This window comes from Oncorhynchus clarkii, chromosome 28 (assembly GCF_045791955.1).
Source record: "Oncorhynchus clarkii lewisi isolate Uvic-CL-2024 chromosome 28, UVic_Ocla_1.0, whole genome shotgun sequence".
Lineage (NCBI taxonomy): Eukaryota > Metazoa > Chordata > Actinopteri > Salmoniformes > Salmonidae > Oncorhynchus > Oncorhynchus clarkii.
This window is the reverse complement of record NC_092174.1, coordinates 40,078,966-40,102,340: the sequence shown is the minus strand read 5'-3', so window position 1 is coordinate 40,102,340 and position 23,375 is coordinate 40,078,966. Positions and strand designations below refer to the sequence as shown.

Below are 23,375 nucleotides of genomic sequence, written 5' to 3'. Positions count from 1 at the left end.
TCCTTAGTTAGCAGGCTCAAGCAAGCTAAAACCCACATGGTAGCAAAAACTAACTAGCAGAAATGGTTAACAAGTTAGAAATGATTTAAACACACTTTGCTGTAGGCTACTATTTACTAGTTAACAAAAAATCATGTATGTTATATAAAATATATTCACCCAACCCAGTATTGTAATCAAAACTTACCAGAAAGCATGTACTCCTTGGCTCAGACAGTGTAGTAGTGTGGGCTCAATAGCATCTCATTAGTGTGCAAGATCTTGAGAATCAGCTGTACATATGATGGAAGAATGCACTGTGCATGCAGAGGGTTGCAATTCCATTGAATTGGGGATAGTTAAACCAAAATATTCCGCAAGACCTAGAATTGCCTTTGTGTAAACACACCAAGACATTAGTGAAGAGGGCACAACAAAGCCTATTCCCCATCAGGAGACTGAAAATATTTGGTATGGGTCCTCAGATCCTCAAAAGGTTCTACAGCTGCACCATCGAGAGCATGGTTGCATCACTGGCTGGTATGGCAACTGCTCGGCCTCCAACTGCAAGGCACTACAGAGGGTAGTGCGTATGGCCCAGTACATCACTGGGGACAAGCTTCCTGCTATCCAGGACCTCTATACTTGGCGGTGTCAGAGGAAGGCCCTAAAAATTGTCGAAGACTCCAACCACCCTAGTCATAGACTGTTCTCTCTGCTACCGCATGGCAAGCGGTACCGGAGTGCCAAGTCTAGGTACAAAAGGCTCCTTAACAGCTTCTTCCCCCAAGCCATAAGACTCCTGAACAGCTAATCAAATGGCTACCCAGACTATTTGCATTGCCTTCCCCCGTCTTTTACGCTGCTGCTACTCTCTGTTAATGATCTATCACTTTAACTCTACCTACATGTACATATTACCTCAACTAACCGGTTCCCCCACACATTGTCTCTGTACTGGTACCCCCTGTATATAGCCTCACTACTGTTATTTTACTGCTGCTACTCTCTGTTAATTATCTATCACTTTAACTCTACCTACATGTACATATTACCTCAACTAACCGGTGCCCCCACACATTGTCTCTGTACTGGTACCCCCTGTATATAGCCTCACTACTGTTATTTTACTGCTGCTACTCTCTGTTAATGATCTATCACTTTAACTCTACCTACATGTACATATTACCTCAACTAACCGGTGCCCCCACACATTGTCTCTGTACTGGTACCCCTGTATATAGCCTCACTACTGTTATTTTACTGCTGCTACTCTCTGTTAATGATCTATCACTTTAACTCTACCTACATGTACATATTACCTCAACTAACCGGTGCCCCCACACATTGTCTCTGTACTGGTACCCCCTGTATATAGCCTCACTACTGTTATTTTACTGCTGCTACTCTCTGTTAATTATCTATCACTTTAACTCTACCTACATGTACATATTACCTCAACTAACCGGTGCCCCCACACATTGTCTCTGTACTGGTACCCCCTGTATATAGCCTCACTACTGTTATTTTACTGCTCTTTAATTCTTTGTATTTATTTTTAGTTTTTATTTACATATATATTTTTTACTTAGCACTTTCTTTTTTTTTAACTGCCTTGTTGGATAAGGGCCTGTCAGTAACCATTTCACTGTAAGGTCTACTACACCTGGTGTATTCAGCATTCCACTGTAAGGTCTACTACACCTGTTGTATTCAGCATTTCACTGTAAGGTCTAAACCTGCTGTTTTCGGTGCACGTGACAAATACAATTTTGATTTGATTTGTTTTGATAAAGGTTCTACCTGGAACCAAAAAGGGTTCTTAAAATGGTTCTCCTATGGGGACAGCCGAAGAACCCTTTTAGGTTCCTGATAGCACCTTGTTTTTATTAAGATTGTATGCACATTTCATGTCATTAAAACCTGAATGATGAAGCACTGTGAAGGTAGTGTGGACGTGTTTTGGGCCGACAGCACCCAGCAGCAGACAGACACGTCCCAAATGGCACCCTATTACCTATAATAGTGCACTACTTTTGACCAGAGCCCTGTGGAATAGGTTGCCATTTGGGACATAGTCAGAGAGATGAAATGAGTAAAGCGTCTTGACCTGTCTAAATGTGCTGAGCTCAGGGAGGCATGGTGGCAGACAGAATCTGCATCCCAAATTGCACCCTATTCCCTATATAGTACACTACGTTTGATCAGAGCCCTATAGTGCACTGGGGAATAGGGTTTCATTTGGGGACGCAGACAGACAATCATCAAGGAGCCGACAAATGAAATGGCTGCAGATCTAGACGAGAGCCGACAGCCTGGACTCAGTGACATCATTGTCATAGACAGCGCAGCACACGGCAATAGGAGGACAATAGCAGCTGAAAACACATCATGAGCATTGCCTTTTGCCATCGCCTCAAGATGAATGGTTTTGACCACTGAAAAGTTTTGCTTTGCTCCTACGTGCACTGTTCTGGTTCAGTCCCTCATTCCACTGTTTTGGTTCAGTCCCTCATGCCACTGTTTTGGTTCAGTCCCTCATGCCACTGTTTTGGTTCAGTCCCTCATGCCACTGTTTTGGTTCAGTCCCTCATGCCACTGTTTTGGTTCAGTCCCTCATGCCACTGTTTTGGTTCAGTCCCTCATGCCACTGTTTTGGTTCAGTCCCTCATTCCACTGTTTTGGTTCAGTCCCTCATGCCACTGTTTTGGTTCAGTCCCTCATGCCACTGTTTTGGTTCAGTCCCTCATGCCACTGTTTTGGTTCAGTCCCTCATGCCACTGTTTTGGTTCAGTCCCTCATGCCACTGTTTTGGTTCAGTCCCTCATTCCACTGTTCTGGTTCAGTCACTCATGCCACTGTTTTGGTTCAGTCCCTCATGCCACTGTTTTGGTTCAGTCCCTCATGCCACTGTTTTGGTTCAGTCCCTCATTCCACTGTTTTGGTTCAGTCCCTCATGCCACTGTTTTGGATCAGTCCCTCATGACACTGTTTTGGTTCAGTCCCTCATGCCACTGTTTTGGTTCAGTCCCTCATGCCACTGTTTTGGTTCAGTCCCTCATTCCACTGTTCTGGTTCAGTCCCTCATTCCACTGTTTTGGTTCAGTCCCTCATTCCACTGTTTTGGTTCAGTCCCTCATGCCACTGTTTTGGATCAGTCCCTCATGACACTGTTTTGGTTCAGTCCCTCATGCCACTGTTTTGATTCAGTCCCTCATGCCACTCTTTTGGTTCCGTCCCTCATGCCACTGTTATGGTTCAGTCCCTCATGCCACTGTTTTGGTTCAGTCCCTCATTCCACTGTTTTGGTTCAGTCCCTCATGCCACTGTTTTGGACGAGTCCCTCATGCCACTGTTTTAGTTCAGTCCCTCATTCCACTGTTTTGGTTCAGTCCCTCATGCCACTGTTTTGGTTCAGTCCCTCATGCCACTGTTTTGGTTCAGTCCCTCATGCCACTGTTTTAGTTCAGTCCCTCATGCCACTGTTTTGGTTCAGTCCCTCATGCCACTGTTTTGGCTCAGTCCCTCATGCCACTGTTTTGGTTCAGTCCCTCATGCCACTGTTTTGGTTCAGTCCCTCATGCCACTGTTTTGGTTCAGTCCCTCATGCCACTGTTTTGGTTCAGTCCCTCATGCCACTGTTTTGGTTCAGTCCCTCATGCCACTGTTTTGGTTCAGTCCCTCATGCCACTGTTTTGGTTCAGACCCTCATTCCACTGTTTTGGTTCAGTCCCTCTTGCCACTGTTTTGGTTCAGTCCCTCATTCCACTGTTTTGGTTCAGTCCCTCATGTCACTGTTTTGGTTCAGTCCCTCATTCCACTGTTTTGGTTCAGTCCCTCATGTCACTGTTTTGGTTCAGTCCCTCATGCCACTGTTTTGGTTCAGTCCCTCATGCCACTGTTTTGGTTCAGTCCCTCTTGCCACTGTTTTGGTTCAGTCCCTCATTCCACTGTTTTGGTTCAGTCCCTCATTCCACTGTTTTGGTTCAGTCCCTCATGCCACTGTTTTGGTTCAGTCCCTCATTCCACTGTTTTGGTTCAGTCCCTCATTCCACTGTTTTGGTTCAGTCCCTCATGCCACTGTTTTGGTTCAGTCCCTCATGCCACTGTTTTGGTTCAGTCCCTCATGCCACTGTTTTGGTTCAGTCCCTCATTCCACTGTTTTGGTTCAGTCCCTCATGCCACTGTTTTGGATCAGTCCCTCATGACACTGTTTTGGTTCAGTCCCTCATGCCACTGTTTTGGTTCAGTCCCTCATGCCACTGTTTTGGTTCAGTCCCTCATTCCACTGTTCTGGTTCAGTCCCTCATTCCACTGTTTTGGTTCAGTCCCTCATTCCACTGTTTTGGTTCAGTCCCTCATGCCACTGTTTTGGATCAGTCCCTCATGACACTGTTTTGGTTCAGTCCCTCATGCCACTGTTTTGATTCAGTCCCTCATGCCACTCTTTTGGTTCCGTCCCTCATGCCACTGTTATGGTTCAGTCCCTCATGCCACTGTTTTGGTTCAGTCCCTCATTCCACTGTTTTGGTTCAGTCCCTCATGCCACTGTTTTGGACGAGTCCCTCATGCCACTGTTTTAGTTCAGTCCCTCATGCCACTGTTTTGGTTCAGTCCCTCATGCCACTGTTTTGGTTCAGTCCCTCATGCCACTGTTTTGGTTCAGTCCCTCATGCCACTGTTTTAGTTCAGTCCCTCATGCCACTGTTTTGGTTCAGTCCCTCATGCCACTGTTTTGGCTCAGTCCCTCATGCCACTGTTTTGGTTCAGTCCCTCATGCCACTGTTTTGGTTCAGTCCCTCATGCCACTGTTTTGGTTCAGTCCCTCATGCCACTGTTTTGGTTCAGTCCCTCATGCCACTGTTTTGGTTCAGTCCCTCATGCCACTGTTTTGGTTCAGTCCCTCATGCCACTGTTTTGGTTCAGACCCTCATTCCACTGTTTTGGTTCAGTCCCTCTTGCCACTGTTTTGGTTCAGTCCCTCATTCCACTGTTTTGGTTCAGTCCCTCATGTCACTGTTTTGGTTCAGTCCCTCATTCCACTGTTTTGGTTCAGTCCCTCATGTCACTGTTTTGGTTCAGTCCCTCATGCCACTGTTTTGGTTCAGTCCCTCATGCCACTGTTTTGGTTCAGTCCCTCTTGCCACTGTTTTGGTTCAGTCCCTCATTCCACTGTTTTGGTTCAGTCCCTCATTCCACTGTTTTGGTTCAGTCCCTCATGCCACTGTTTTGGTTCAGTCCCTCATTCCACTGTTTTGGTTCAGTCCCTCATGCCACTGTTTTGGTTCAGTCCCTCTTGCCACTGTTTTGGTTCAGTCCCTCATGCCACTGTGTTGGTTCAGTCCCTCATTCCACTGTTTTGGTTCAGTCCCTCTTGCCACTGTTTTGGTTCAGTCCCTCATTCCACTGTTTTGGTTCAGTCCCTCATGTCACTGTTTTGGTTCAGTCCCTCATTCCACTGTTTTGGTTCAGTCCCTCATGCCACTGTTTTGGTTCAGTCCCTCATGCCACTGTTTTGGTTCAGTCCCTCATGCCACTGTTTTGGTTCAGTCCCTCATTCCACTGTTTTGGTTCAGTGCCTCGTGCCACTGTTTTGGTTCAGTCCCTCATTCCACTGTTTTGGTTCAGTCCCTCATTCCACTGTTTTGGTTCAGTCCCTCATGCCACTGTTTTGGTTCAGTCCCTCATGCCACTGTTTTGGTTCAGTCCCTCATTCCACTGTTTTGGTTCAGTGCCTCGTGCCACTGTTTTGGTTCAGTCCCTCATTCCACTGTTTTGGTTCAGTGCCTCATTCCACTGTTTTGGTTCAGTCCCTCATTCCACTGTTTTGGTTCAGTCCCTCATTCCACTGTTTTGGTTCAGTGCCTCATTCCACTGTTTTGGTTCAGTCCCTCATTCCACTGTTTTGGTTCAGTGCCTCATTCCACTGTTTTGGTTCAGTCCCTCACGCCACTGTTTTGGTTCAGTGCCTCATTCCACTGTTTTGGTTCATTCCCTCATGCCACTGTTTTGGTTCAGTCCCTCTTGCCACTGTTTTGGTTCAGTCCCTCATGCCACTGTTTTGGTTCAGTCCCTCATTCCACTGTTTTGGTTCAGTCCCTCACGCCACTGTTTTGGTTCAGTTATAAAGAACTAGTTGCACCATTGGTGTTTAACATGAGAAGGCCCCTGCAAAATGAATTTGCTTATCTATTTTGTTGTGCTGTTGTTACATTTCTATCTTTGGTTGGTCGATAGTGTTGTTGTAGTAGTGTTGTTACATATCATTTGAGCTGCGTGCACCTCGAGCAAATTCATTGTATCATTTCACTTTGCCCGTAACAATCATGAGCACAGGTATGTCTGATTAGGCTTTACTGTAGAGCTGTAGCAGAGACTGTGACTGAGTAGCCTTCCATCAGCCTACCAAAAGGTGCCCTTAGCTGCATGTCCGGTTGCTCGCGGGCTGTCAATGAGTAGCTCGTAAGTAGATAGAGAGAAATAATCAGTAGGCCTAATATTACATGATTAAATCTGTGAAATAATGTTCCTCCCCAAGCTGTTAACATTGAACACCTTTCTGCATTTCTACCATATATTTTCCCAACGTCAATTGGTTAAGTCACAATGATAAAATATTTTTGTTTAGTCACAAAAGTAACAGTCCTGGCTGAGCCCTATACGCAAGTGCATCATGGCCACTTTGCAGTTACAATGTAGCCAAGCCAAGTCTGTATTTGAGCCTACGCACCAAATGAAAAAGCAGGATATTTGTGTCTCGATAAAACAGCTCTGCTTGCAGTCCCGGATCCATGAGGGGGCAAAAAGGGGGCTTAGCCCATCAGTTGAAACTTGTTCCACCTCAGTTTTTGTTTTATGTCCCTATATAAAAAATACTAGAGCAAAAAAGTTCAAATCGGGTCTGAATACTTTCCAAATGTACTGTATGTGTGTGTATGTATGTATGCATGTATGTATGTATGTATGTATGTATGTAAGTATGTATGTATGTATGTATGAATAGCCTCCACATTGACTCTGTACCGGTACCCCCTGTATATAGCCTCCGAATTGACTCTGTACCAGTACCCCCTGTATATAGCCTCCGAATTGACTCTGTACCAGTACCCCCTGTATATAGTCTCCACATTGACTCTGTACCAGTACCCCCTGTATATAGTCTCCACATTGACTCTGTACCAGTACCCCCTGTATATAGTCTCCACATTGACTCTGTACCAGTACTCCCTGTATATAGCCTCCACATTGACTCTGTACCAGTACCCCCTGTATATAGCCTCCACATTGACTCTGTACCGGTACCCCCTGTATATAGCCTCCGAATTGACTCTGTACCAGTACCCCCTGTATATAGTCTCCACATTGACTCTGTACCAGTACTCCCTGTATATAGCCTCCACATTGACTCTGTACCGGTTCCCCTGTATATAGCCTCCACATTGACTCTGTACCAGTACCCCCTGTATATAGCCTCCACATTGACTCTGTACCGGTACCCCCTGTATATAGCCTCCGAATTGACTCTGTACTGGTTCCCCTGTATATAGCCTCCACATTGACTCTGTACCAGTACCCCCTGTATATAGCCTCCGAATTGACTCTGTACTGGTACCCCTGTATATAGCCTCCACATTGACTCTGTACCGGTACCCCCTGTATATAGCCTCCACATTGACTCTGTACCGGTACCCCCTGTATATAGCCTCCACATTGACTCTGTACCAGTACCATATGTATATAGCCTCCAAATTGACTCTGTACCGGTACCCCCTGTATATAGTCTCCACATTGACTCTGTACCAGTACCCCCTGTATATAGACTCCACATTGACTCTGTACCGTAATACCCTGTATATAGCCTCCACATTGACTCTGTACCGGTTCCCCCTGTATATAGCCTCCACATTGACTCTGTACCAGTACCCCCTGTATATAGCCTCCACATTGACTCTGTACTGGTACCCCGTGTATATAGCCTCCACATTGACTCTGTACCGGTACCACCTGTATATAGTCTCCACATTGACTCTGTACCGGTACCCCCTGTATATAGCCTCCACATTGACTCTGTACCGGTTCCCCTGTATATAGTCTCCACATTGACTCTGTACCGGTACCCCTGTATATAGCCTCCACATTGACTCTGTACCGTTACCCCCTGTATATAGCCTCCACAATGACTCTGTACCGTTACCCCTTGTATATAGCCTCCACATTGACTCTGTACCGGTACCCCCTGTATATAGCCTCCACATTGACTCTGTACTGGTACCCCTTGTATATAGTCTCCACATTGACTCTGTACCGGTACCTCCTGTATATAGCCTGAACATTGACTCTGTACCGGTACCCCCTGTATATAGTCTCCACATTGACTCTGTACCGGTACCCCTTGTATTTCGCCCCTCTATTTGTATTTACTGCTGCTCTTTAATTATTTGTTATTCTTATCTCTTACTTTTTTGTGTGTATTTTCTTAAAACTGCATTGTTGGTTAAGGACTTGTAAGTAAGCATTTCACTGTAAGGTCTACCACACATGTGACAAACACATGTTTTATTTGATTTGACCAGTAGGACAGAAGCCTATCTCCTGTTTCTGCAGTGTGAGGCAGCTTGATGTACCAGTACACAGGACACTAATGTGTCCTATATGTTGAACAGTATGTTATATCTTTAGTAACCCATGGTAATTGAACATATAGTAAATGTCCTTCCTATGATACCTAATGAAGGCCTATAGATTGATTGTGACTTGGGGAGACACACCGTCAGCGTCCCAAATGGCACCCTATTCCTTATATAGTGCACTACTTTTGACCAGGGTGGCCTAGGGCTCTGGTTAAACGTAGTGCACTATATAGGGAATAGAGTGCCATTTGAGACACAGGTCTTCAGTACCATTGCGACTTGGGGAGACAGACCGTGACATTCGTCGATGGAATTCTATGAACTCTAAGCCCTCTATCAATTCTCTCTCTCCTTCCTCTCTCTCTTCCTCACTCTTCCTCTCTCTCTTCCTCTCTCTCCATCCTCTCTCTCTTCCTCTCTCTTCTCCTCTCTCTATCTCCCCCCTAACTCTCTCTCTCTCCTTCCTCTCTCTCTCCCGCTCTCTATTTCTGTCCTCTCTCCTTCTCTCTTCCTCTCCCTCTTCTTCCTCTCTCCCCTCTCTCTCTTCCTCTCTCTTTCCCTCTCTCTATCTCCCCCCTAACTCTCTCTCTCCCTCCTCAGTGATGGGGTCACCTCTGGTCTACCAGACTTCAGCCTCTTCTCCTCTACCATATGCAGTGCATCATAATCCATTTCATTAATGTATTTTCATTCCTCCATCCGTCCGTTTCTCCTTGGCCCTGTACTATAGACACTGCACCAGTGGCCTCCAACAGGAGAGTAGCTCGCCAATCAATTCTGAAAGTACATGTCTTTTTTATGTGTTCCATTGCAAACTGTCAGAAACATAAAGCTCCCGGGGCTACTATCCAATCAAAAGGTCACATCGACATTATCCCGCCCCTGGTTAGCCACTGTTGGCTTAAAAAGCCAAACGTAACACAACACCTGCCAATTAATTTCCAGCAATATTGCCCCCGTCTGTCTGTTTGGTTCACGCGTTTGTCTATCAGTGTGTATGTAGCCAGTTAGCGATGCTAATGATAACCGGCGTCCCCAAAAACCTTCTCAATTAAATGTACACTGCAAAGTAGGCTTACCTGACAGAACTACAGTATATCATAAATATTTGTTTCAATTGGGTGGCCAATGTTTTGCAAACTCTGCCATTACATGTTCTGCTGCCATAGGCCTAACAGCAGAAACTCGAGCAACACATTCCTCACTTGCAATTAAGGGGGAAATACACTCAAAAATCTAAGTATGTCTTTCTCCAGACCTTAAAAGCACTGACATGGACTCTGAACATCCTTTTTCGCTGTTTCTCTATGAATAATTGTAATACTGACAGTAAAAAAAACGGAGAGAAAGAAAACAAAACCATGAAAAATAAAATAGAGAAAACAGAATTCAGGAAAATACAAAATATATATTTTTATTTTATGGCAAATACTGTTTATTAACATTAGTTTTATTACCAGGTGTATATCTTGTACACCACGGACCTGGGGAGGAGGTGTAGGGTAGAATGTGCCTATTTGAAAGCTATATAAAAAAAAAGCTCTTTAAAAGTAGCTCTCATGCTAGAAAAGGTTGGAGACCCCTGTACTATACACATACACACATACACTCCTGTTTCCTCTCTCCACCTCCCCTCCTCTATCTATCTCCAACACCAACACTAGACTATGTTGCGTATATACAGTTTTTTTTTCGTCTAAGTTTCCATAAGTCCTTTTCTCCCTCTCTTTGTGTGTTGCTATGGAAACAGTCTCTCCACCGCTGCACCCCACCCCCCCCCCCCACCCCCCTTTCTCTTCAGCCTCTGGTTAGATGGTTGCTATAGAAACATTCTTATTTTATTTAAAAAAGAGCACAATAATATTATCTTTCCCTCCCTCCCTCCCTCCCTCCCTCCCTCCCTCCCTCCCTCCCTCCCTCCCTCCCTCCCTCCCTCCCTCCCTCCCTCCCTCCCTCCCTCCCTCCCTCCCTCCCTCCCTCCCTCCCTCCCTCCCTCCCTCCCTCCCTCCCTCCCTCCCTCCCTCCCTCCACTCCCTCCCTCCCTCCCTCCCTCCCTCACTCCCTCCCTCCCTCCCTCCCTCCCTCCCTCCCTCCCTCCCTCCCTCCCTCCCTCCCTCCCTCCACTCCCTCCCTCCCTCCCTCCCTCCCTCACTCCCTCCCTCCCTCCCTCCCTCCCTCCCTCCACTCCCTCCCTCCCTCCCTCCCTCCCTCCCTCCACTCCCTCCCTCCCTCCCTCCCTCCCTCCCTCCCTCCCTCCCTCCCTCCCTCCCTCCCTCCCTCCACTCCCTCCCTCCCTCCCTCCCTCCCTCCCTCCCTCCCTCCCTCCCTCCACTCCCTCCCTCCCTCCCTCCCTCCCTCCCTCCCTCCCTCCCTCTTTCTTTCTCTTTCTTTCTTTCTTTCTTTCCACCCCACATCTCTGCCTCTATCATCAGTATACATGCTCTTTTTATTGTTCACCCCGTCTGTCTGTGCGTTTGTTCGTACATTCATTCCTACGTCAGTCACATGCAATATCTCAAAACAGCATTGGCTCAATTTTGATGAAACTTGGGTGAATTATATTTCTTGCCATAGAGATCTGGCATTTACACAATTACACTGATTGGCCAGATGGTGGCGCTATAACAAAATTGAAAATGCTAACTTTAAAAGGTCACGCCCCTCACCCCGTTTGACCTAAAGTCATGACCTTCGGTACATAGGTCCCTTTCCACACAAGGAACAAATTTGCCTCAGGGACCCATAAGGTCCACCATGATGGATTCTCCGCTATTTTGAATTTTGTGAAACACACTTAAAACACGACTCCTCTGGCACCGAATGACCGACCTGCACGAAACTTGCTATGTGGCGTCTATGGACAAAGCTTTCTCAATGTAATATTTTCCAGACTAGTACCTGAAACAACCTGGCTACTATTGACCAATAAACATTTATGTGGGCGTGGTCTGGCACATAAATGCATATAAATCAGTCAAGGATATTTGTATTGTAACAAAATGTGGTACACAAGTTGCAAACACTGTCAAGACTCAACATATGCAATAACATTCATATCGACCACACGGTGGCGCTATAACAGGCACACGTTTATATTTCTTGATCTGTTTTACTCAGAGTGCTGTCATTTGGCACACATGCTCAGGGATATGACACCACTGGTCCGATTTTGATGAACCTTGGGTGAATGATGTGTCTTGCCATAGAGATCCAGAAAATAAAAAATGACACTGATTACCCCAAGGGAAGACTACATGTTTACTCTTATTGTCGTCTATCCTGATACCACGTTACCCTGCCTTCATGTACACAGCTACTTCAAATACTTCCTACCCCTGCACATTGATCCCGTACTGGTACTCCCTGCATATAGCTCCATTGTTGTACATTGTATTGTCCCCAACAATGAAATCGGAGAGGTGACTGTGGATCTCCTCTGTCCGTACGTTTATATGTTTGTCACACACAATATCTCAAACAGCACTGGCCCCGATTTTGATGAAACTTGGGTGAATAACGCGTCTTGCCATAGAAAACATTTACAAAATTACACGGATTGGCCCATGGCGGTAGCCTACAGTAATTAACTGAATGTTGTTAGTCACACGCGATATTTAAATCGGCACTATCGGGGGGCTGCATGATTCGTGGGGGACGACAGGTTTATCGTTACCTTGTTTTATTTGGCTCTCACCCCTGCCTTGTTAGAAAACACAATTACTCATATTATGTAGAACATTCACACACCCACACACACGCACACATAGACACACACACACACACACACACACACACACACACACATACACACACACACACACACACACACACACACACACACACACACACACACACACACACACACACACACACACACACACACATACACACACACACACACACACTGCCTGAGGTGTAAAGCCACCCTAATCCCCTCCACCAGAACAATGACACCCAAATCTCCTACAGGGACATCATCACCCAAATCACCCAAATCACAACTTCATTTACTAAGGCTGCGTCCCATGGGAACTATATAGGGGACGCACGCCAAGAGAAGGATGTTGATGATGCTACCACCCTCTCCGCTAGACCGCTACCCCACTCCTCTACCCTATTCCGCTACTCCGCTACCCCACTCCTCTACCCTATTCCGCTACTCCGCTACCCCACTCCTCTACCCTATTCCGCTACTCCGCTACCCCACTCCTCTACCCTATTCCGCTACTCCGCTACCCCACTCCTCTACCCTATTCCGCTACTCCGCTACCCCACTCCTCTACCCTATTCCGCTACTCCGCTACCCCACTCCTCTACCCTATTCCGCTACTCCGCTACCCCACTCCTCTACCCTATTCCGCTACTCCGCTACCCCACTCCTCTACCCTATTCCGCTACTCCGCTACCCCACTCCTCTACCCTATTCCGCTACTCCGCTACCCCACTCCTCTACCCTATTCCGCTACTCCGCTACCCCACTCCTCTACCCTATTCCGCTACTCCACTACTCTGCTACCCCACTCCTCTACCCCACTCCACTACCTTACTCCTCTACCCCACTCCGCTACCCTGATTACCGGGATCTCCCATACTTCAAATGTATGCATGAATGTTTGTAAAGGTGCCCACATACTAGGTTCTGTTTGCTCCTAGCAGAACTTGGCTAGCTCAAGCAAATGTCTGTGGCTCACATACTCCCTTAAAAGACATTTGCTTGAAAAAAAAGAAAAGGGTCAATATGACTGTTTTCCCTCTTGGTAACAACATAGCCAGCATATAAACTCAGCAAAAAAGAAACGTCCTCTCACTGTCAACTGCGTATATTTTCAACAAACTTAACATGTGTAAATATTTGTATGAACATAACAAGATTTAACAACTGAGACATAAACTGAACAAGTTCCACAGACATGTGACAAACAGAAATGGAATAATGTGTCTCTGAACAAAGGGGGGGTCAAAATCAAAAGTAACAGTCAGTATCTGGTGTGGCCACCTGCTGAATTAAGTATTAAGTCAGATTGAGCTTTAATCGGTGACATCACTCGCTCTGAGACCTTGAAATAGTTGTTCCTTTTGCTCTGCAAGGGCCGCGGCTTTTTAGGAGCGACGGGTAACGATGCTTCGTGGGAGGCAGTTGTTGATGTGTGCAGAGGGGTCCCTGGTTCGAGCCCAGGTAGGGCGACGGAAGCTAAACTGTTACATTGGTTGCTGTGACCCGAATCACTGTTTGCTGCGGAAAAGGAGGAGGTCAAAAGGGGGGTGAGTGTAACCGATGTGGAATGGCTAGCTAGTTAGCGGGCTGCACGCTAATAGCATTTCAATTGGTGACGTCACTCGCTCTGAGACCTTGAAGTAGTTGTTCCCCTTGCTCTGCAAGGGCCACGGTTTTTGTGGAGCGATGGGTAACAATGCTTCGAGGGTGGCTGTTGTAAATGTGTGCAGAGGGCCCATGGTTTGAGCCCAGTTAGGGGTTAGGAGAGGGACAGAAGCTGAACGGTTACATGAGCACTGATGGAGGGATTGTGCGTTCCTGGTGTAACTCGGGCAGTTGTTGTTGCCATCCTGTACCTGTCCAGCAGGTGTGATGTTCGGATGTACCGATCCTGTGTATGTGTTGTTACACATGGTCTGCCACTGCGAGGACAATCAGCTGTCCGCCATGTCTCCCTGTAGCTCTGTCTTAGGCGTCTCACAGTACGAACAATGTTCATTAATTGTTTATGGTTCATTGAACAAGCATGGGAAATAGTGTTTGAACCCTTTACATTGAAGATCTGTGAAGTTATTAAGATTTTTACAAATTATCTTCGAAAGACAGGGTCCTGAAAAAGGGACGTTTCTTTTTTTGCTGAGTTTACTTCCATAAAAAAGTCAAAATCAATCTAAGATAAATCAGAGATATGTGTAACTGTAACTAATGTCATTGAATGACAACAATCACTTAATTGAAGAATCCCGTCCTTTGTTACCACTCCTACTAAGAACAATACTGTTGATCAATCACCGATGAACTACGAATTGTACGAACAGCCCCACCAAAAAAACTGGAGAACACCATAATATATCATATCATATCATATCATATATATCATAATATATCATATCATATCATATATATCATAATATATCATATCATATCATATATATCATAATATATCATATCATATATATCATAATATATCATATCATATCATATATATCATAATATATCATATCATATCATATATATCATAATATATCATATCATATCATATATATCATAATATATCATATCATATCATATATATCATAATATATCATATCATATCATATATATCATAATATATCATATCATATCATATATATCATAATATATCATATCATATCATATATATCATAATATATCATATCATATCATATATATCATAATATATCATATCATATCATATGTCATAATATATCACAATTGCCTCAATCTGGACTGGTTCTTTTGTGTGATGGAAATAAGTGGCTCAAATGGCACTCTATTCCCTAATATGGTGCACTGGGCTCATAGTGCTCTGTTCAAAAGTAGTGCCTTATAAAGGGAAAAGGTGCCATTTGGTGGCCGGTGTAATTGGTGGACTGTCGACGTGCCATGAAAGACCTATCACAAAGCCTGCCCTGAACAGACAAACACCACCATAGACAAATATGCATAGGCTGGAATTGTAGATGTAAACACATAATTTATATTTTATGTTGTCATTTATCAATATGGAGTCATACATTAGTGAAGCTACTTTTAGAGGAATCTTTGAATGGATTTCAAGTGTCAAAAAACGCCAGGTGAGCGTCATTGAATAGTTTTTCTCACAGACAACAAAGAGATAGAGGGGGGAGAGAGACAGAGCGAAGGGAAGATAGAGAGATTTAGAAACTACCTCAACATCCTTCTCATCACGTGTCATACTTGCTCTTTAGTCCTTTTTGTTGACATATACCCTCCAATGCTGATTGGTTTTGATGTCTGAATCTCTTTGAAAGAATTCCCTCAACAGGAGAGAAGAGACTGGGTAACTTGATTCTCCCTCTCTCTCTCCTACAAAGAAGTGGCTGATCTCTCCAACCTCTATCAAACACACACCACAAAAGAAAGTATGCATCCCAAATGGCACCCTATTCCCTATCTAGTGCACACTTTTCACCAGGGCCAACAGGGGTGTCAAAAGAGTGTAATTTGGGGACAAAACCAAAGCCACTTTAAGGGTAGGGTCTGGGTCTAATACTCATTCATGCATCCATGTCATCCATATCAAGAGGTGTAGTATTAGATTTGATTAGATTATATAAGATGACTTATTTGAATGGCTAGACATTTTTTTTTAAGCCATCACATGCTCTGTCTGGATTTGGACACCCACCTGCCCTGAAGCTTATGTCGTTCTCTAGTCACCTAAATTACTAGTCAATCTATAATAGTGGGTTCCCAATGCCATTTTTAATTATTATCTCCCTCTCTTCAGCTTCAAACCTCTCTCCATGTCAGGGCCATGTCTCTCTGCCCCCTTTCCCTCTCAAAGTATCTCTAATTCAGCATGGCAGAATGGGGGAGATTGATGTGTGTCACTCGTAATTCCCCAACAGGCACCGTCAAATACGCAAACATCCTCACTTTTCACTCCCACATTGGCTCTCAACAACATATCCCCAAATATATATTTTTTAACCTTTATTCAACTAGGCAAGTCAGTTAAGAGCAAATTCTTATTTACTTGCCTTAGTTAATTGCCTTTTTGGGGAGCAGAACAACAGATTTTTACCTTGTCACCTCGGGGATTCAAACTAGTAACCTTACGGTTATTGGCCCAACGCTCTAACCACTAGGCTACCTGCCGCCCCGAAAGTCAGTTAAGAACAAATTCTTATTTGACAATGACAGCCTACCCCGGCCAAACCCGGACGACGCTGGGCCAATTGTACGCCACCCTATGGGACTCACAATCAAGGCCGGTTGTGAAACAGCCTGGAATCGATCCAGAGTGTCTGTAGTGACGCCTCTAGCACTGAGATGCAGTACCTTAGACCGCTGCGCCACTCGGGAGTCCCGTTTGGAACGTGGCCAGTGGACATTTCTAGACTGTTGTTCTGAAAAACATTGTGTATCATATCAAGGGTTTTCATAAATTGAATTGTTCTTAATGGAGTGCTTTACTAACGACTGCTTCCTGTCACGAAGATAATAGTTATGCAGGTGCACAGAAGAACTATAGGGCTCTGGTCAAATGTAGTGCATTATGTTAGGGAATAGGGTGCCATTTGGCATGCGACAGTGGCCATTTGACATTAGGGATTGAATTCACCATACTACTTCTGGTGATCATGAATTACTTCAATATGAGATAGAAGCAAACAGGGCAGTGACCAAAGCTGCAGGACATGTCTAGTTCTTCCTCTCTCTTTCTCTGTCAAGAATCTACCTCTTTTCTGTGTCTAGTTCTTCCTCTCTCTTTCTCTGTCAAGAATCTGCCTATTTTCTGTGTCTAGTTCTTCCTCTCTCTTTCTCTGTCAAGAATCGGCCTCTTTTCTGTGTCTAGTTCTTCCTCTCTCTTTCTCTGTCAAGAATCGGCCTCTTTTCTGTGTCTAGTTCTTCCTCTCTCTTTCTCTGTCAAGAATCGGACTCTTTTCTGTGTCTAGTTCTTCCTCTCTCTTTCTCTGTCAAGAATCGGCCTCTTTTCTGTGTCTAGTTCTTCCTCTCTCTTTCTCTGTCAAGAATCGGCCTCTTTTCTGTGTCTAGTTCTTCCTCTCTCTTTCTCTGTCAAGAATCGGCCTCTTTTCTGTGTCTAGTTCTTCCTCTCTCTTTCTCTGTCAAGAATCGGCCTCTTTTCTGTGTCTAGTTCTTCCTCTCTCTTTCTCTGTCAAGAATCGGCCTCTTTTCTGTGTCTAGTTCTTCCTCTCTCTTTCTCTGTCAAGAATTAGCCTCTTTTCTGTGTCTAGTTCTTCCTCTCTCTTTCTCTGTCAAGAATCTGCCTCTTTTCTGTGTCTAGTTCTTCCTCTCTCTTTCTCTGTCAAGCCTATGTTCCCTTCCTCTTATGGTAGCAGAGCTGTAAAACGGTAAAAAAAAAGAAGCCTACTCTGTCTTATAAGGAGGTTTGTCAACAGTGTATGTGATGGGTATGGCTATTGGTAATGGCGTCATAACTGAATGAAGCTGTATGAATGGCTGATGTAATAGATGTATTATACTGCTGTTGTCTCAGCACAGAACATGACTGGCGCCAGGACTCTCAGGTGCAGAGCCAGGTATGCCGTGTGCTCCAGCACACAGGAGTGAGATCTCCTCAGCAACCGGTGATGAGCAGCGCGCGTAGCTGCTCCACGTGAAAACCAACGGCACAGGCACGAGAGAACAATTGTCCATAATCAAACAGGTCCCCTTTCTTCCGCTAACGGAACCGATCCTCACGCACAACAATTAATCAAAGCCTTATTTGGCGCAGCTATCGCGTGCCATAACGTTTCGTTAGACACGAAATAGTGTTGGACAAAGTGGACAGAGATGATCAATCAATCCCTGTGCCGCGGTAAAATCATAATAGCTATCAGTTTTTACATGTTTACCTTATATGTGAAGGTAAAATAGGCTATTTGCCTACATTCCGCGTACCTTCTTTAGACAAGCGAGTGCACCTCCCCTCGGTTCTCTGTCTGAGATCTGTGCTAAATAATCACGCGCACTAGCACACGATCAGCACGAGACTACCTACATGCAACTCAATATAACCTACTTTAAAATGTGTAGAAATTATAATGGACCTACATTTACACAGTTTATTGACTGTGTCCAGCTCGCTAATAATCACCGAAATGAAAGAGATAGTCAGAGCCATCGAAAATTCCAAAAACGATGGATAGAGGACATTTGTTTGCTCATTTTAACGGCAAGAAATATAACCAATGTTCTGTTCTGCACTAGAGAGATGCATAGTTGTCTTGGTTGTTGATATTGATCTGGTTGGTGACTGTTATGTTCTAGTCGAGCTGGAGTTTCCCTGTTTTCCCTTGTTCTGTTCATTCAGCCATTCCCTCATCAATGTTTCTCTCTCTCTGGCACAACATGCGCAGTGAGTAAATTATATTATGTGTGTAGGACTATCATATTTCTCCCGTGATAAAGGGCTATAGCCTAGTGTTATAAACTAGACGTTAGTTGTGTGAATGATTTCGGTTAATGCAATACAAAGGTCATATCAGACCAATAACCTACATGCAGCTGCTGTCTTGTCTCGGTTCTCTTTCTCTCTCTGAGCGCCTGATAGGGGCTGCACGAACGATCGTTTTAAGTGTGGAAATATGAACCAAATGTCACTAGGCTATATGGTCTGCATTGTAATTCTCATTTTCTGTCAACATGTTTTCCGGGAGACCACGAATAATGCCTCCGTTCCCATCAAAACCTTCAGCTCAATAATCCTATTCCGGTATTCATTCTGCACAAACTCGTGAAAAACTTCAAACCTACAGTCTAAAACGTGGAATGTGATACACACGTAGTATTCAGTGGACAGAGGTAGGATACGGAAAGACTGATGAGATATTGATGTGAGGTATACATACAAACTTTTACTATTTTGCTCCCACTGGATATAACCAGAATGTATAAACATCCACGCAGATGACCATATCACCGGGTTTCACTTTTCCTCACCTTTGTTAAAACTGATACCCAAAGTTATTATCCACAACAACATCAGCATGATTCAGCCGAGTGCATTCGAATTCCTCCCCTCGGCAAGGTCCGTTAGACTTCTGCTCTGTGGAGACACCATCAATTCCCCTAGAAATAGCCTAGTTTACGCGTCAATAACGGAAATAATTAGCAATCTTTTGGTTGATTGTCAATTGCAGCGGTTTGTTTCGTCTCCGGTCCGTGTCCCTCCTTGGCTTTTACTTGTTTTGTGCTTCAAATCTATCCCCACTTTTTTCTGACTTCCTTCCCTTCGTTCTCAGTCTCTTTTCTCTGGCTGCGTGCACAGCCGTACACTCATTAAAGAGTGAATTCCTCTCTCTTCTTCTCGCTGCCTCTCTCTACAGAATCACCACAGAACGTACCCAAAGCCTAGACTAGGCTTCTCCAAATCACATCTTTTTACTCCGCAAACGGATAAGTGTGCTCTATGATTGCAGGAGGCGACATGGGGAACTGCACCCTTGTGCACACCATCAGTTATTCTTTTACATGAAAGTCCTTTGTTTCGCCGTGCCTCTCTACCAGTTAATCATTGTCTGTTTGCCGTCAGTGATACCTGCCTCATAGACCTATGTGCTTTTCACCGTGTAATGTAGTGCTGCGTAGTAAAATAAACATGTAGACCTAACAGGGATGAGGTTATAACATTACTAAAAAGGAACTATAATCAGTACAGTTTACATTCTTAAAAACAGCTTACATTTTGGATTACTGCTTCTAATAGCAAGACGTGGGTTGCAAGTGTTTGCCTCAAACACATGGAAATGGCAGATTTAAAAATATATATATCTGTGCTGAGCCACACTACTAAGAAGTCACCTTTCAGTGGCAATGGAAGCTTTTCCATCTGTTCTAATTTATTTTGCTTTTCACAGAAACTTTTTTTTCTCCAAAAATGCCAGACCTCCACATACTGAGAAATGAATCCTCCCACATACTGAGAAGTGAATCCTCCCACATACTGAGAACTGAATCCTCCCACATACTGAGAGCTGAATCCTCCCACATACTGAGAACTGAATCCTCCCACATATTGAGAACTGAATCCTCCCACATACTGAGAAGTGAATCCTCCCACATACTGAGAAGTGAATCCTCCCACATACTGAGAACTGAATCCTCCCACATACTGAGAGCTGAATCCTCCCACATACTGAGAACTGAATCCTCCCACATACTGAGCACTGAATCCTCCCACATACTGAGAACTGAATCCTCCCACATACTGAGAACTGAATCCTCCCACATACTGAGAACTGAATCCTCCCACATACTGAGAGCTGAAACCTCCCACATACTGAGAACTGAATCCTCCCACATTTCATCAGAAATGTTGTGTCACAGGAACATGTTTGATTATCCTGTTCAGTTCAGAGAGACAGAGGGAAAGAAAAAGGGAGAGAGAGACAAAGGGAGAGAGAGAGAGAGGGAAAGATAGAGACAAAGGGAGAGAGAGAAAGACAAAGGGAGAGAGAGAGAGATGAAGGGAGAGAGAGAGAGATGAAGGGAGAGAGAGAGAAAGACAAAGGGAGAGAGAGAGACAAAGGGGGAGAGAGAGAGGTGAAGGGAGAGAGAGACAGATGAAGGGAGAGAAAGACAGGGGAAGATAGAGGGGGTAGAGGGAGAGAAACAAAGGCAGAGAAAGACAGGGAGGGAGAGAGACGGATAGAGAGAGACAGAGGGAGAGAGAGATGGAGGGAGAGAGAGAGAGACAGAGGGAGCGATAGAGAGAGAGGAAGGGAGGGAGAGAAAGAGTTGAAGGGAGTGTGAGAGAGATGAAGGAAGATAGAGAGGGAGAGATTGAGTTAGAGATGGAGGGAGAGAGAGACGGAGGAAGATAGAGAGGGGTAGCGGGAGAGAAAGAGACAGAGGGAGAGAGAGACACAGACAAAGGGAGAGAGAGAGAGATAAAGGGAGAGAGAGACAGAGGGAGAGATGGTGAGAGATGAAGGGAGGGAGAGAGAGAGATGAAGGAAGATAGAGAGGGAGAGATTGAGATAGAGATGGAGGGAGAGAGAGACGGAGGAAGACATAAAGGAAGATAGAGAGGGGTAGAGGGAGAGAAAGAGACAGAGGGAGAGAGAGACAGATGAAGGGAGAGAAAAACAGAGGAAGATAGAGGGGGTAGAGGGAGAGAAACAAAGGGAGAGAAAGACAGAGGGAGGGAGAGAGACAGAGGGAGAGAGAGAGAGACAGAGGGAGCGATAGAGAGAGAGGAAGGGAGGGAGAGAAAGAGTTGAAGGGAGTGTGAGAGAGATGAAGGAAGATAGAGAGGGAGAGATTGAGTTAGAGATGGAGGGAGAGAGAGACGGAGGAAGATAGAGAGGGGTAGCGGGAGAGAAAGAGACAGAGGGAGAGAGAGACACAGACGAAGGGAGAGAGAGAGAGATAAAGGGAGAGAGAGACAGAGGGAGAGATGGTGAGAGATGAAGGGAGGGAGAGAGAGAGATGAAGGAAGATAGAGAGGGAGAGATTGAGATAGAGATGGAGGGAGAGAGAGACGGAGGAAGACATAAAGGAAGATAGAGAGGGGTAGAGGGAGAGAAAGAGACAGAGGGAGAGAGAGACAGATGAAGGGAGAGAAAAACAGAGGAAGATAGAGGGGGTAGAGGGAGAGAAACAAAGGGAGAGAAAGACAGAGGGAGGGAGAGAGACAGAGGGAGAGAGAGATGGAGGGAAAGAGAGAGAGACAGAGGGAGGGATGGAGAGAGAGAGACAGAGTGAGAAAAAGACAGGAAGATAGAGAGGGGTAGAGGGAGAGATAGAGATGGAAGGAGAGAGAGAGAGACAGGGAGAGAGAAGCTGCACTTCCTAACCTCCTGCCCAATGTATGACCATATTAGAGACACATATTTCCCTCAGATTACACAGATCCACAAAGAATTTGAAAACAAATCCAATTTCGATAAACTCCCATATCTACTGGGTGAAATTCCACAGTGTGCCATCACAGCAGCAAGATTTGTGACCTGTTGCCACGAGAAAAGGGCAACCAGTGAAGAACAAACACCATTGTAAATACAACCCATATTTATGCTTATTTATTTTATCTTGTGTCCTTTAACCATTTGCACATTGTTAAAACACTGTATATATATATATATAATATGACATTTGTAATGTCTTTACTGTTTTGAAACCTCTGTATGTGTAATGTTTACTGTTAATTTTGATTGTTTATTTCACTTTATATATTCACTTTATATATTATCTACCTCACTTCCTTTGGCAATGTTAACACATGTTTCCCATGCCAATAAAGCCCTTGAATTGAATTGAATTGAATTGACAGAAAGACAGGTGAAGGGAGAGAGAGAGGAAGACATAGAGGAAGATAGAGAGGAGTAGAGACAGAAAGACAGGTGAAGGGGGAGAGAGAGAGGAAGATAAAGAGGGATAGACACAGAGAGACAACGACGGAGGGAGAGAAAGACAGAGAGAGATAGAGAGGGGTAGAGGGAGAGATAGAGGTGGAGGGAGAGAGAGACTGAAGGAGAGAGAGACATAGGAAGATAGAGAGGGTTGGAGGGAGAGATAGAGGTGGAGGGAGAGAGAGACTGAGGGAGAGAGAGACAGAGGAAGATAGAGAGGGGTAGAGGGAGAGATAGAGGTGGAGGGAGAGAGAGACTGAGGGAGAGAGAGACAGAGAAAGATAGAGAGGGGTAGAGGGAGAGATAGAGGTGGAGGGAGAGAGAGACAGAGAAAGATAGAGAGGGGTAGAGGGAGAGAGAGGTGGAGGGAGAGAGAGACTGAGGGAGAGAGAGACAGAGGAAGATAGAGAGGGGTAGAGGGAGAGATAGAGGTGGAGGGAGAGAGAGACTGAGGGAGAGAGAGACAGAGGAAGATAGAGAGGGGTAGAGGGAGAGATAGAGGTGGAGGGAGAGAGAGACAGAGGAAGATGTAGAGGGAGCAATAGATATGAAGGGAGCGAGAGAGACAGCGGGAGAGAGAGGTGGAGGGAGAGAGAGACAGAGGAAGATAGAGAGGGGTAAAAGGAGAGAACTACAGAGAGAAATAGAGGTGGTTTCAGTGAGCACCAATGAGCGTCCCTAGGT

At 45.0% G+C, this 23,375-nt stretch overlaps 1 protein-coding gene across 2 annotated transcripts in view; it reads right to left on the bottom strand.

The window, feature by feature from the left end:
• The window catches only part of LOC139386957 (kin of IRRE-like protein 1), a 76,690-nt gene extending 57,155 nt beyond the window's left edge, over positions 1–19,535 (bottom strand). For both annotated transcript variants that reach the window (XM_071132867.1, XM_071132868.1), the window contains exon 1: positions 19,279–19,535. In XM_071132867.1, coding sequence (XP_070988968.1) covers positions 19,279–19,327 — 49 coding nt within the window. In that variant the 5' untranslated portion in view covers positions 19,328–19,535. The remainder of the gene's footprint in view (positions 1–19,278) is intronic.
• Between the last annotated feature and the right edge of the window lie 3,840 nt (positions 19,536–23,375).